Source organism: Falco peregrinus, chromosome 5, assembly GCF_023634155.1.
Source record: "Falco peregrinus isolate bFalPer1 chromosome 5, bFalPer1.pri, whole genome shotgun sequence".
Classification (NCBI taxonomy): domain Eukaryota; kingdom Metazoa; phylum Chordata; class Aves; order Falconiformes; family Falconidae; genus Falco; species Falco peregrinus.
The window spans coordinates 2,624,955-2,637,970 of record NC_073725.1 but is presented as its reverse complement, the minus strand read 5'-3'; the positions used below and the strand labels follow the sequence as shown (position 1 = coordinate 2,637,970).

Here is a 13,016-nt window from a genome sequence, read left to right as displayed (position 1 = left end):
GGGTGACAATGCCCTCTGTCAGGGTGAGGCGCGAGGAGACAGCCCGTCTGCCAGCAAGGCAGGCAGCAGCACCACAGAAGGTGCACGCAGCTCGGGCACCAGGAGCTGCCAGAACTTGCTGCAAGCTCCCGCCTCTGCCAGCAGCAGCCTATGCAGCTTCTGGCCAGGGCAGGGGAAAGGCCAGCAGCACTGCAACCGGCAGACACCGACAGCTTGTCCCATCTACTCGGGGCATCCCTGGTGAGCAGGGGAAAGCCACCAGTGCGCAGAGCAGGAGCCATGCCCCACGCAGCCCTGCAGCCAATGCCGCAGCTGTGAAGGAGACAAAGAGGTGCCTTTTGAGGAAGGACCTGGACAAGGTTTTCACTGGGAGCCAACGACCCAGCCAGCAGACAGCGGCACAGTGGCATCGGGAACACAGACTGGGTGCGACAAAGATGGCGAGAAAAGAGGAGGTCCGGACGGCCCACAGTGGCAAGGCCTCTGCAGCTCTTCCCATGCGTGACGCACGTAAAAGCACTGGTGCTGCTGGCAGACTTTCTGTGCCAGCTTCCCTGGGCAGGAGGGATGTGCCTTCAGGGCACCAGGGACAAGTGGTAGAGTGCCACCCCAAAACACAGCTGTCTCTCATAAAGACCAAGTGCAAAGGCAAATTGCTGTTGGAGCACCAAGAGGCTCTTAAGGAGAATGTGGCCATCTCGTCAGTGAAGACGGAGGATCTGAAAGCCCCGCACAGCAGGACGGGCAGTCCTGCAAGCACAGCAACCCATGTTTCCAATTAGCATTGGGCAAGGGCTGCAAGGCCACAGAACCACCCAGGATCCCTGCACGGGGACGAAGACTGTGAAGATGATAGAGACAAAATGCTTTCCCAAGAAGAGGATATCACCATTCACACCATGTGGGTAGACTCCTCATTCCTGGAGTTCTTCCAGGACCACCACGCTTTTCCCCAGGATGGGCCCTGCTGGCTGAGCAGTGCACAAAACTTGAACGTGGCGATGGTAGCACCAAAACTTGACGCACCTCAGGACAATGAGTCTTATTTGTCTGGAGAGCATCAGGGAGAGCCCAATTCAGCCACTCTGGTGCCAGCAGAATGCGAGGGTGGAGAATACAGGGCTTCTACCGTGTCTGGAGACCACTAAGGAGAGGCCAGCACAGGCATATTCTCCCCAGCAGCGCATGAGGAAGATCTGGCTTCACTACTGCCTCAGATCTCTCTGGATGATGCTGCCACACCCCACCTTGACCCAGCAGTAGAAGATGAAACAGATGCCACGGGGTCTCCCTTGTCCTGGGACTCTTGGCACCAGGTGAGCCAGGGGCGCGTGACCAGCACTGAGCACCACGAGTTACTGCCGGCAGGTGCAGTGTCCAGGCCATGTGCAGCAGGGAGATGGCTGGTGCTGTCCGTGTCAGCCCGCTGACATCCCCTCCATCCCCTGCCTGTGCTCTTGCTCTCCCCATGCAAGTGGCCTCCCAGCACAGAGGTGACGCACAGCCCTCCTCTGGCTGCAGGGACCATAAACCTAACCAACCCAACACATGGCACTGCATAGTCTACCACTAAAGCATGTCCCTAAGCGCCTGTGTTTCCCCCGGTACCCAATAACGGATGCTTAGATCTCCTTTTGCTCTTAATGTTTTCATAGGAGGAGCCAGGGTTCTTGTCTGAGGAGGACAATTGGGAAGATGATGATGATAAAGAGCTGTCCCAAGATAAGAACATCATCATCCACAGCATCTGGGTCAACCCCTCATTCCTGGAGTTCTGCCAGGACCCCCACGCTGGTCCCCAGGATGGACCCTGCTGGCTGAGCAGTGTAGGCAGAGGGGCAGCAGAAGACACAGCTAGAGACCTGAAGAGCATGTCCCGTGTCCCAGAGGAACCCATGGATGCTGAGGCAGCAGCTGTTTCCCTGGCAACCACTCCTGAGGAAGAGGGGCACTGTGCACCTCTAACTCTCATAGGAAAAGAGGTGGCAAAGGCACAGGATTCTCCTCTCCTCAGTGAGCAGCCCACAGCAGCCCAGGCAGAGAGCCAGGCGGCTGCTCCACACAGCCCCACAGCCTGCGCCGCACCTCTGCAGGACACAGACCAGTGGGACGTGAGTGAGATCCTGCACAAGGCTGTGACTGCGATTCAGGGACCTAACAGGCAGCTGGTAGAACAGCGGGACCCAGCACAAACCATGCATGTGGTGATGGCAGCAACAACACCTGCAGCACCTCAGGACAGTGAGTCTTCCTTGTCTGGAGAGCATCAGGGAGAACCCAACTCAGCCACCCTGGTGGCCAGAGGAATGCAAGGATGGAGATTACATGGCTTCTGCCATGCCTGGAGACCATCAAGGAGAGGCCAGCACAGGCATATTCTCCCCAGCAGTGCATGAGGAAGATCTGGCTTCACTGCTGCCTCAGATCTCTCTGGATGATGCTGCCACACCCCACCTTGACCCAGCAGTAGAAGATGAAACAGATGCCACAGGGTCTCCCTTGTCCTGGGACTCTTGGCACCAGGTGAGCCAGGGGTGCGTGACCAGCACTGAGCACCACGAGTTACTGCCGGCAGGTGCAGTGTCCAGGCCATGTGCAGCAGGGAGATGGCTGGTGCTGTCCGTGTCAGCCCGCTGACATCCCCTCCATCCCCTGCCTGTGCTCTTGCTCTCCCCATGCAAGTGGCCTCCCAGCACAGAGGTGATGCACAGCCCTCCTCTGGCTGCAGAGACCATAAACCTAACCAACCCGACACACGGCACTGCGTAGTCTACCACTAAAGCATGTCCCTAAGCACCTGTGTTTCCCCCGGTACCCAATAACGGATGCTTAGATCTCCTTTTGCTCTTAATGTTTTCATAGGAGGAGCCAGGGCACTCAGCACTGGAGAAGGACAAGAGGGAAGACGACAGTGACAAAGAGCTGTGCCAAGGGGAAGACATCGCCATCCACAGCATTATGGCCAACCCCTCATTCCTGGATCTGTTCCAGGACCCCCATGCTGGCTTCCAGGAGGGGCAGCCAGCCCCTGAGCAGAGCGATAACACATGGCCCTGCTCCAAGCCCAGGGATGAGCCCGAGGATGAGCCAGGTACATCCCCGAGTGTAGCGCTGGCCCGGCAAGGGAAGGCTTAGCCCAGCCGTCCTGGCAATGTGCACCCAGGCCAAAGCAGGACTGCGTGCATGGGGGCTGGCCGTTCCCTGGCCACCACTCCCTGGGGAAAGCTCTCGGTGGCGGGGAGCAGGCAGGATCTTGCCCGGTACCTGCCCAGCCCCCTGCCCACACTTGTCTTCCTTCCACAGGCATGGCTGCCCTCCCGCATGCCCCAGCTCGACGGCGACGGCCCTCCCTCCTCCGCAGGGCACTCAGGGCTCTGTGCAAGGCTTTCTGCTCTACTTGCATCACAGCACAGCAAGAGCAGCAGGGCCGTTCTGGCAGAGGGGTCCCCAGAGATGGCAGCTGGCCCTGATCCTGTGCGGTACCCAGAGCGTGTGGCACAGGGAGGCACGCGAGGCATGGGTGCATGGATGGCACCCAGCACGTTCAGCTGCCATGAGGACATTGTGCTGCCAGACTCTGCTCCACCCTGGACACATTCTGAGAGCAATAAAAGCTGAGCACATTCCCCCAGTGGTTGTCTGTGCCTGGTCCATCCTGGGAGAAAGATGTGTGCAGGCAAGGCCCATGCCGGCAGGCAGAGCTGGAGAGCCCCTGTGCTCCTTCTTCTCCATGCCAAGCAGAGCCCACGCCTTGGGCCTCTGCCCGTGCCTCTGGCGCTCCAGCTGCTGACCGGCTAGGGCCTCCGCTGCCCTTGCTCCCAGGGCCGGTTATTTGAGTCAGCCTCTGTCCTCAGGGTGTCCTGGCACTTGCTCGGGAGAGCCCTGGGCTGGTGCTGGCAACAAGCCGGCACTCTGGCTGGAACTTGCCTCTAGCTGACTTCCAGCTGCCTCTCTGCCGTTCAAACCGAGGACTTTGACCATTTCAGTTCCATCGTAAACTTGGTCTGGTTTAACTAATTCTTGCTCTGCACCACCCCGCAGCACCTTGGTCTCACGAGGAACCTGCCCATTGCAGGGGGGTGTAGGAGCACCTACATAAGCCACTTGTTTTTAAAGCCCTCCGTTTTTAAGACCTGGTCCTGAGAGTAGCTGTTTTGGTGAGAAAAGCCAGACCTTAGGTGGTTTAGCTGTTGGCCAGATGTTTGGGGGCTCCATCTGAGCTGGATCTTGACATTTTGACATATTAGCAGGGCAGCAGGACCGTGCTACGAACGAAATGAGGTGCACTAAAAATCTCTCAGAATAAACTGAAATAGATTTTTACAGATGTTTGAAACAAAAGTAGGGAAGATTGGATAAAGACGGGGAGGAAGACTGATGAGAAGGATACTTGAACCTTGCTTCCTGAAGAAGCAAACCTCATAAGTAAACTGTTACGTGTATGTGCATTTATGTCTTTGTCTCAGGCGTCTTTCCACTTGTGCATTTCCCTCACCTTTGGTCTTTCTTAGAAGAGAATCAGTTCTGGAGGAGAGTGCTTCCAACTTCTTTCTGTAACACTGGGACCCAGGAAGCGCCTCGGTGGCACCCCTAGCTGTGACGAGAGAAGGATTTTCCTTCCGTGGAGCCTTTCCTTCACTGTGGCTGTTTAGAACAGGAGGAGGCATGGGAGACCTTCCAGGGTGCCTGCTAGCTGAAATGATTCTAGCGTTCTGTGGGCAATATAGCCACACCTTTCTCTGTCCTCCTTTATGGAGAACATCTGGCATGAACCTTGGGTGGTAATGGGTGTATTTTTGATTCTCTTTTGAAATGTAATTTTTCACAGTTTAAACTTCAAAATGCTCTAGTGATTACACGCGTGCATGCAGTTGGGCATCTCTTACCTTCCCGGAGAGAAGCCTAGAAAAACCTCAAGCATGTGGTGTAGCTGAGAGTTGCAACGGGTAAGAAACTAGGCAAGGAAGCTCTTTCTGACATCAAGGACCAAGCGGGTTGACAGTTTCCCCCCTTCTGGCTTGGCACTGGAGTTTCAAACCGTGGCACCGCATGCCTTGCGGCACCATTTTCTGTGTTGGCTGCCTGAGGCAATGGAACAGCTGAATTCAGAGGGATCCTGTGCGCAGGGCTATGAGGCCTCCTGCCGGGCCTCGCCCCCCTCTCACAGTGCAGCCAGGAGCTGCTCTCAGGTGAGCGTCCCCTGTGCCTGACGGTCGGCATGAGGAACAGAGTTGGCTGCTTTGGGAAGAGCCCTGTCAGAGCGGCCATGGCCCAGAGGAGGTGACTTTTCGACGGAGGGGACCTGCAGGCTGTGCTGGGCCGTGGCGGGAGGCCCACCCGATGCCACACAAGCTGGGGCTCCCAGCAGCTGAGCCCTGGTGGCACTGGCTGTCCTGTCCTCCTCTCCCTCTGAGGGTGACCTCCAACAGCAGCAGCTGCAGAGATGCTTGGCAGAACCTGAGCGCCTTTCCCACCGCGATGGTAAAGAGCCAGCCCTGCTGGGGCCGGGGGGGCTGCTGGGGACAGACCGTGGGGCCGGGGGAGAGATTTCAGGGACGGACCGGGGGGTGGGGGGAAGGAGTCTCTAGCAGGCCTGGGGGGGCGGGGGGGGGATGGATTTAGTGACGGACCGAGGGGTCGGGGGAGGCCTGTAGGTAGTGAGAGGGGGGTTCCAGGGAGGGTTTTAGGGGCTGCCAGGGGCAGGGGAAAGGGTTTTAGCGACAGAGTGGAGGGGGGGGCTGTGGGAAGAAGTGTAGGGCATGACCGGCAGGGGCTGGGGAGAAAGTGTGGGGTCGGGGGAAAGGAGTCTAGGAATGGCCGTGAGGGTCTGGGGGGAAGGGCTTTAGGGACAGGACGGGAGTGAGGGGAAGGATGTTAGGGCCAGGCTGGGGGCAAGTGGAATCACTGCAGGGCCCAACGGAGGGGGGTGGTTGGGGTGTTGAGGAAGGTTCTCAGGGTGGGATGGGGGTACAGGGGGAAGGTTGTGGGGGCAAAGGAGGGGGGTGGGGGAAGGTTTGTATAGATGGACTGCTGGGGTTGGGGGCACAGGGGAAATTGTTTTGGGACAGTCTGAGAGGCATGGGGGAGGATTTTAGAAATGAACTGGGGTGTGGGGTGGGGGGTGGTTTGAGGGAAGAACTTGGGAATGGGATGGGGGCAATGGGGAGGCCCTTAGGCATGACTGGGGTGCTCGATGGAAGGATTTTAGGGACAGCCATGGTATGCAGGGGAAGGTTTTGATGACACTGTATAGATAGCACTGTATATACCTTTCTGTCCAAGGAATCTGTTCAGGGAAGGTTGCTGGCTCAGCAACGGGACAAGATGTCTAAACTCCCCAGTTTCCAAGCGCTAATGTCGTGTTTGGCTCTATGTGAAAGGAATCTAGGCACAAAGTTTAGGCTAAGCTACCTCTCTAAAGTTGTTGCAAATGATGAACAAAGGGATGTCTAACCCGGGAGTCAGCCTTGGGAAGGGCGCAAAACAAAGAGCAGATGGGGAAAAGAACATTATTCTCTTGAGTGATACATAAATAGCCTCCGAGTGGGGAAGTTCTGTCCGCAAGAGGAGACAAGTCGGTAGAGTGTGTGTATGTGTGATGCACTATGAGCATGTAAGTACTCTGCTGTATGTAATGTGTACCCTCAAGTAACTTGGTGAGCGTGCTCAGAGGAAACACTCACTCGTGCTCCCAGCCAGCGCTGTCATAAAGAATGCCTGCCTTCTGAAACTTCACATCAAGTCTGAGAGGGTTTTTCACCGTGACAGCCTTTACGGTATCATTTTCTGGTGACCCAGGTGAGACTCTGCTAGTGGGCGTCGGTGGAGCTGTGGATCGCAGCAATTCCAGCCGGCACTGAGGGACTCTTGGGGAAGACCTCTGATTCCCGGACCAATGACTCCAAAGCAACGTTCCCCCGGTAAGATGTCAGGCATTCCTGGTGGTCTGGGATACCTGCCCCTAAGCAGAGGCAAGAGCCCCGCTGGGTTGGGTTATTGAGGGCTCTCCTGGAAACAATGCGTCTGGTAAAATTTCTGCCTGTCATACTCAAGTATATTAATGGGGTGTGTGTGTGTGTGTGTGTGTGTCTAGTAGAGTGCACTCTGAACATCTGAAAATACTTCTACACATGTGTATGATAAAATGTTCAGGATGCTAAAAGGAAATGGGCCCTGGTCAGTGTACACGACTGTGGTATTTTACAGCAGTCCACTGGGGTGTGTTTTGGAACACTGGGAAGAATTAAGGGGTAGTTCTGAGGGAAACGTAACTAAAAGCACCCTAGTGCAATACTGTACTCAGGGGTGGTCTCTGTATAAATTGGGTGATGGGGAAAACTGTCAGTTTGCATTATTGTATGATGTTACAGCTGATGTTGTTTTGAAGGCAAGAAAGGAAAAAGGACAGAAAGATATGCTGATCTTTCTTCCACCGTAAAGACCCATTCTGAATGGCAAAACCAGTGTGGTATAAATTTACCTCCCTGAGATCCTTTTCTCTTGGCTTTGGAAAAGGATAAGAAGAGGTCGTTGAAAAGGGTCTGCTCTGCTTGTAGTATAAGACAGAGGTGTTTAAAATTGTAATGACTACAAGAAAGAAGTAGGTTTAGAGACGATGGTTTAGAGTTAATGATTGGAGCCCAGCAGAGATGGGGAGAGAGTTCTGACGCTGATATCAGTGATGTGAGCAGGGTAAGAGAAAGTGGTGGCAGGCGAGCTGACGAGGCTGGTGGCAGGGAAAGTGGCTGTGAAGAAGGAGAGTGATTTAGTGGGGCAGAAAGTTTTAGCCCAGCTGCAGGGTGGGAGTGGGCCAAACCAGGGGAAGTGATACAGGCTCCCCTGCGCCAGGCTGTGGGAAATGAAGGACCCATTGCGGTGAGGGTCCCATTTTCAGTAACAGAGTTGAAGAATTGCAAAGCAACCACAGGAAATTACCAAGACGACCCTGAGAAGGTGGCTGGTGTTTTTGAAATAATGATGGTTAAAACACAGGATCCAGAGTGTAAGGATATAGAGGCAATACTGCAGGTTTTGTTTGACAGTAGTAAGAAGGAGATTGTTTGTCAAGCCACTAGAATACATGTGGAAGCTGAGGCTGAAACAGGAACTGTGGAGCATCATTTCCCCTCTGTTAGTCCGAACTGGGACCCAGGCAACTTTTGACTCGGTATCAGAAAGGGATTATACTTGGCATTCAAAATGCTGTGGCTAAGGCAATAACCATGTCTGAACGGTACGAGGCTAGGCACGATAGCCAAGAGCCCCCCACAGATCTGCAGAACAGAATGAAGGAGGTAGCCCGCAACTCTACAAGTATTGACCCTGAATCTGATGAGGCATGAGATCAATTGGCCCCTCTATTGGTGGGCCAATCCTGGGATGGTATTAGAAGAAAATTACAAAAGTTACAAAGAAGTGATTGCTTGAGATAGGGGAAAGCTGTTGGATGTTGCTTGGATTGCATATCGACAGAGAGAGTCAAAAGGAAAGAGTAAATTGTCGCTTGTTGGTGGTATCAGAGCAGAGTAGTAGGGTGAGGGGAAGGGCCTGAGGATGGGGCAGAGCCATTAGCTGGCTCCTGTCCCAGCACGAGCAAGAGGCAAGCCCACCTCCTTGCCTTCCTGGACAGCCCTTCCTGCAGAGCCCACGTCCCCCCACCACAGCCCTCCGGCTGTGCCAGCCACCCACTGCACCGCTGTGGTGCCAGTGCATTCACAGCCCTGTAAACACACAGACTTGTGGCCCTGCTGATGGTTCCCCACGCTGCATGCACGAGCATGCAGACACATGAGGGAGGCACCAGCTCTGCTGCTTTCCTGGGAAGAGGGTGAGAGCTTCCCCTGTCGTGCTGCCTGTGTGTTGGGAAGTGCCAGAATGTTCATGCTGGGGAGCGTGTGTGCACTTTATTCCCTCCTGCCCCTACCAGCAGATGTGAGATCACACATGGGGTGTGTATAATGCCTGTAGAGCAATCCATCACCGGGCACAGACCAGTCAGTCCATCTGGGAACCACCCCAGGACTCCAGGTTTTGTATTTATAGGTGGATCTTGGCAGGTGAGAAGCCTCCCGGCCCCTTGGCTAACAGCCACTGCTACAGCCGCTGCTCCCGGCACCTTCCCCTCTGCTGCGGTACCAGCATCTGGTGCTAGGGAGGAAGAAAGAGAAGTGTGTGACCGTATGGACAGGGAGAAGGCAGAGAACTCCTGCAGGCTTAGCTCAGGCCACCTGGGATGGGGTGTGCTTGCAATGAAGCCGCAAGGTGCCTGTGAAGTAGGAGAGGCGCCTTGTGCCCAAGGCCATGAGAGGGGCCCAGGCGCAACTGCCCAGCCTGGGGCTGAGTCCCCTGGGGCCGAGACCTGGAGTGTCCCCTGCTGGTGTCCCCGCTTGGGGATAGGTGTCTTGGGGCAAGACTCTGCCTGGGAAGGACATGCTCCCTGGTTTGGAATGGGGAGAGCCTGCCATCAGAGGGACCCTCTGCCTTCTGCCAGGCCTTTTACATCCCACATGGAAAGCCGGTTCTGGGTGTCCAGGCAGGCCCTTGGGTGTCAGGGAGGTCCACTGCAAGGCCAGCCTCCTGAACCTGCTTCTGTCTCACGAGGGCCGTCAGGGAAATCCCCCATTTCCCCCAGGGCTGGCCTCAGTGGAGGGGTCTCTTTGGAGACTGTTACCAGGGGAGCTGCTTCTGCTGCTCTTGAAGCCGCCTCCTGTTCTCAGCGACGTACTTGAATATTTCCTTGCGCTCAAGGTATGGCTCCAGCCTTCTGAGGACCTGGACCGCTCGTGGGGAAAGGTGGCTGCAACAACAGGGAAACATTGTCTCCTCAGCCTCTGCTGCAGACCCCACCTGCCTCTCCCCTCGTCCAGCCCCTGTGCCCACCAAGACACATGGGTACCCACCCTTGCAGCCGGTCATGAGCTTTGGGCCGTGAACTGTGGGGTAACCCAGGCCATGCCCGTGTTAGGAGACACCAGAGGGTGTCCTATGCAACCCCAGGATGCAGGAACGTGGGATGTGGACACGTCTGTGGGCTCACAGCTATGTGGCTGCCCCAGGCTGTGGCGAGAGCCAGCACACACTTACTCGGGCTGGAGTCTCTGCAGCGGGGTTGCTGCTGTCTTCTGTTCTGCTGGGAGACGGGTTGGAGCCTTTCTCCACCTCTCCTTGACTGCCTCTCTCCTGGGCTGGGCTGGAGGGTGGGGAGTCCATGTGCCTCCAGTGCCGAGTGCCTGCCAAGGAGGAGACACTCTCAGCAAAGCAGATGGCAACCACCGGTGAAGTTTTCCAGAGGACGTCTTGAAAGGAGCCTGCAGCAGGACCTGGCAGCCGGGAGACCCAGCACCACGTGCCCATCATCACGGCTGCTTTTGCCGCTTGCATCCTGCTGCCAGTCTCTCCCTTACGAGCATGAGCAGGCAAAGCCCTGCCCTGCAGCTGGGTGTCTGTCCTGCTCCCCTCCTCTGGAGACCTGCCGCCCTGGGTGCCCCGAAGGAGAGGGTCGCTGCTGCTCTCAGCGGTGTCAATCGCTGCCCGTACCTGGGGCGGCTGTCGGTCCTTCCCCGCAGACCAGGCTTCCCACGCCGCCCACTCTGCCTTTGCTTGCTCAAGATGCACTTGCCACTTGGGCCTCACTTGCTCCCACTCTGCAGACAGTTGCCAGACCTCCTGGAGGGGATGGCAAGGCAGCAGAAGGCACGATGAGTCTCAGCTCCTGGAACGGGTGTCCTTTGAGTCTGACCCGTGTTGCCGCCCCTTGCCTCAGCTGGTCGGTTGGCAAGGCTTTGCCCCTAAGAGAACGGGGGCTGTGGGGTCATTCTAGGCTCCTGGCAAACACAGCTGCGACCAAAGCCCTCCCCTGTGAACAGCCGAGAAAGGACTTGGGCATCTCCCATAGCCCCTGGGCCAGGAGAAAGAGTTTTGTGACAACCCAGGGGGCAACGGCATGTGGGGAGGGTGTGCAACACCTTCCTTTTCATGAAGAAGATCTGAAGGAGGTGACAGACACCTGACAAGGAGTGCATTTCAAGGAGTCCTATCAGGCTGGCTCTCTGCACAAAGAGGCTTTTGCCGAGTCCCCAGCAGCACGGTAGCTACAGCAAGGCACGTACCTGCAGCGCTCTCTGGCAGTCGTCTGAGGATGGGAGTGTAGAGGTGGGCTTGGCTGGAGAAGCGGGCTCCTGCCTGCCTGCCTTGCCTGCCTCCTTCATCCTGGGGGAGCTGCCTGGACACGGGGGGAGCACACTGCAAAGAGGCACCAGGAGCAGTCAGAATGAGCACGGGGCAGCTTGGCCTCCCGCTTTTGGCTGGTACCAAAGCTCCCCAGGCTGGCAGAAGCAGCGCGGGAGGTGGGGCCATCTCTGCTGGCAGCGGGGAGCCTTTCCTGAGCCCCCTCAGATGGACGGGGGATGACTGCACCTCAGCTCTTGCGTAAGGGAACCACAGGGACGTGGGGTGCACTCAGCATCCACCACCTTCCCCAGGGAGGGGCCCACAGCAGGGGAAACAAGCACATAAGAGCCATGCGGCACGTGTCAGGGACCTTGCCGCGTCCCTGCAGCCGGAGTGTCCGGAGGGGATGTCTCTCCTCCACGGGTGCAGGATCCCTTTCATCCCTTCCCACCAGGGTCTCACCTCTCAGAAGTCTTCTTGCCCATGTCTTTCTGTCTTGTGCCTGGCCCCTGACTTGGCAGTGCAGGAAGGGAAAGCTTCGTCCGTCTCTGCAGCAGCTTGCCACGATGCGCCTCTGCCCCTGGCAAAGGAAGAAACTCTGCAGAGCAGCCCCCTGGGGAGTGCCTTTTGACGGAGCTGTGGTCACCCAGCGCGGGGCAGGGCCTCAGCTGGGCAGCAGAGACCTGTTCCCATACCTTGTCTGAGCCTGGACTTTGCTGCAGCCTTCTTGGCCCAGGCGGACAAAGCCTTGGCCACTGCTCTGCTGACCACCGTAAAGCGAAACCTGGGCAGTAAATGATGACACAGGCTTGAAGAAGGGTGACCCCTACCCTCTGCAGCTTCCCAGCACTAATCCTCACGACTCTCGTGTGAGGCATGGCACCCCTTTTCCTCATGGCCATGCAGCCACGCATGGGTTTAATTAGCAATCTCCCCCCAACACAGACGATGTAGCTTAAAGTCCTCCATGTGTGCAGCTGGCTCTCTCTGATGGGAGTGGCGGGCAGGCTGGGCATGAGAAACGCAATGACGCTGCTCGGCCACTCCAGGAGAACACACGTGTAACCCCAACTCATCGTACGTTAACCAGAAACCAGCCCCTTCAGGTCAGGCCCCCTCCCAGACTCAACATGCAACGCCGAGCCCCGGAAGGCGCACTCCTGAGGAGCTGGGAATCTGCCCGCTCGGTCAGTCGAGGGCTGCAGAGGAAACGCACTCACCTGGGGAAGGCGTGGGCAGGAGCAGCCTGCATCCCCCGAGTGCTGGTCTCTCCACCGGAGGCAGCTGCACTGGGCATCCACAGCCTCTGTAAAGTGACACAGAGCTGCTAGAAGGTTTCCAAGGCACTTTGCTCTTGGCTCCCAAAGGAAGCAGACCTGCCTCCTGCTCCAAAAGGAAGCCACTTCTCCTAACCCCTCCTCCAAATCTTCCTCCGTGAACATGAGCCCTTGCTCTGCTCTGGAGAAGCTGCACAGCAAACACTGAGACTGCGCAGTAACGCTGCCAGCCTTTCTGTAGGGCAAGAACTCAGAAGCTCAGAATAAAACTTCTTTCCCAATGGAGAAGTCAGCGCAGGTGAGCACGTGGAAAGGTGTCGGACTGGCCTGCCACGTGCAGGCTGCCCAACAGCCATCGGGTTGCTCACCCTTCAAGAGGCTTCCCAAAGTCACTGCATCACCCTCAAAGCCTGAGCAACTCGCAGTGCTGAGCAGCGCAATCCAGCTGGCCTTGCTCTCCAGCCCTGTGACGCAGTCGCGATAGAACCGCATGCACAGGACGTTGTCGGTGAAGGACAGAACGCCAATGTCCTTGAAGGCGAAGGCAAGGTGCTGCCTGTTCCTCAGCTG

General features: G+C 56.7%; 1 protein-coding gene across 2 annotated transcripts; it reads right to left on the bottom strand.

Annotated features, from left to right (window-relative positions):
- Positions 1-8,576: 8,576 nt before the first annotated feature.
- LOC114012311 (uncharacterized) lies at positions 8,577-12,557 on the bottom strand. 2 transcript variants are annotated; one of them, XM_055803896.1, is made up of 8 exons: positions 12,390-12,557; positions 11,865-11,953; positions 11,632-11,749; positions 11,109-11,241; positions 10,537-10,665; positions 10,084-10,229; positions 9,671-9,796; positions 8,577-9,147 (listed from the first exon to the last, which is right to left on the bottom strand). In XM_055803896.1, the coding sequence occupies exons 1-8, from the start codon at positions 12,464-12,466 to the stop codon at positions 9,081-9,083; spliced, it is 885 nt and encodes a 294-aa protein (XP_055659871.1). In that variant the 5' UTR covers positions 12,467-12,557; the 3' UTR covers positions 8,577-9,080. The 2 variants fall into 2 exon arrangements, with proteins under 2 accessions (XP_055659871.1, XP_055659872.1); XM_055803897.1 differs by lacking the exon at positions 10,537-10,665.
- Positions 12,558-13,016: the final 459 nt, after the last annotated feature.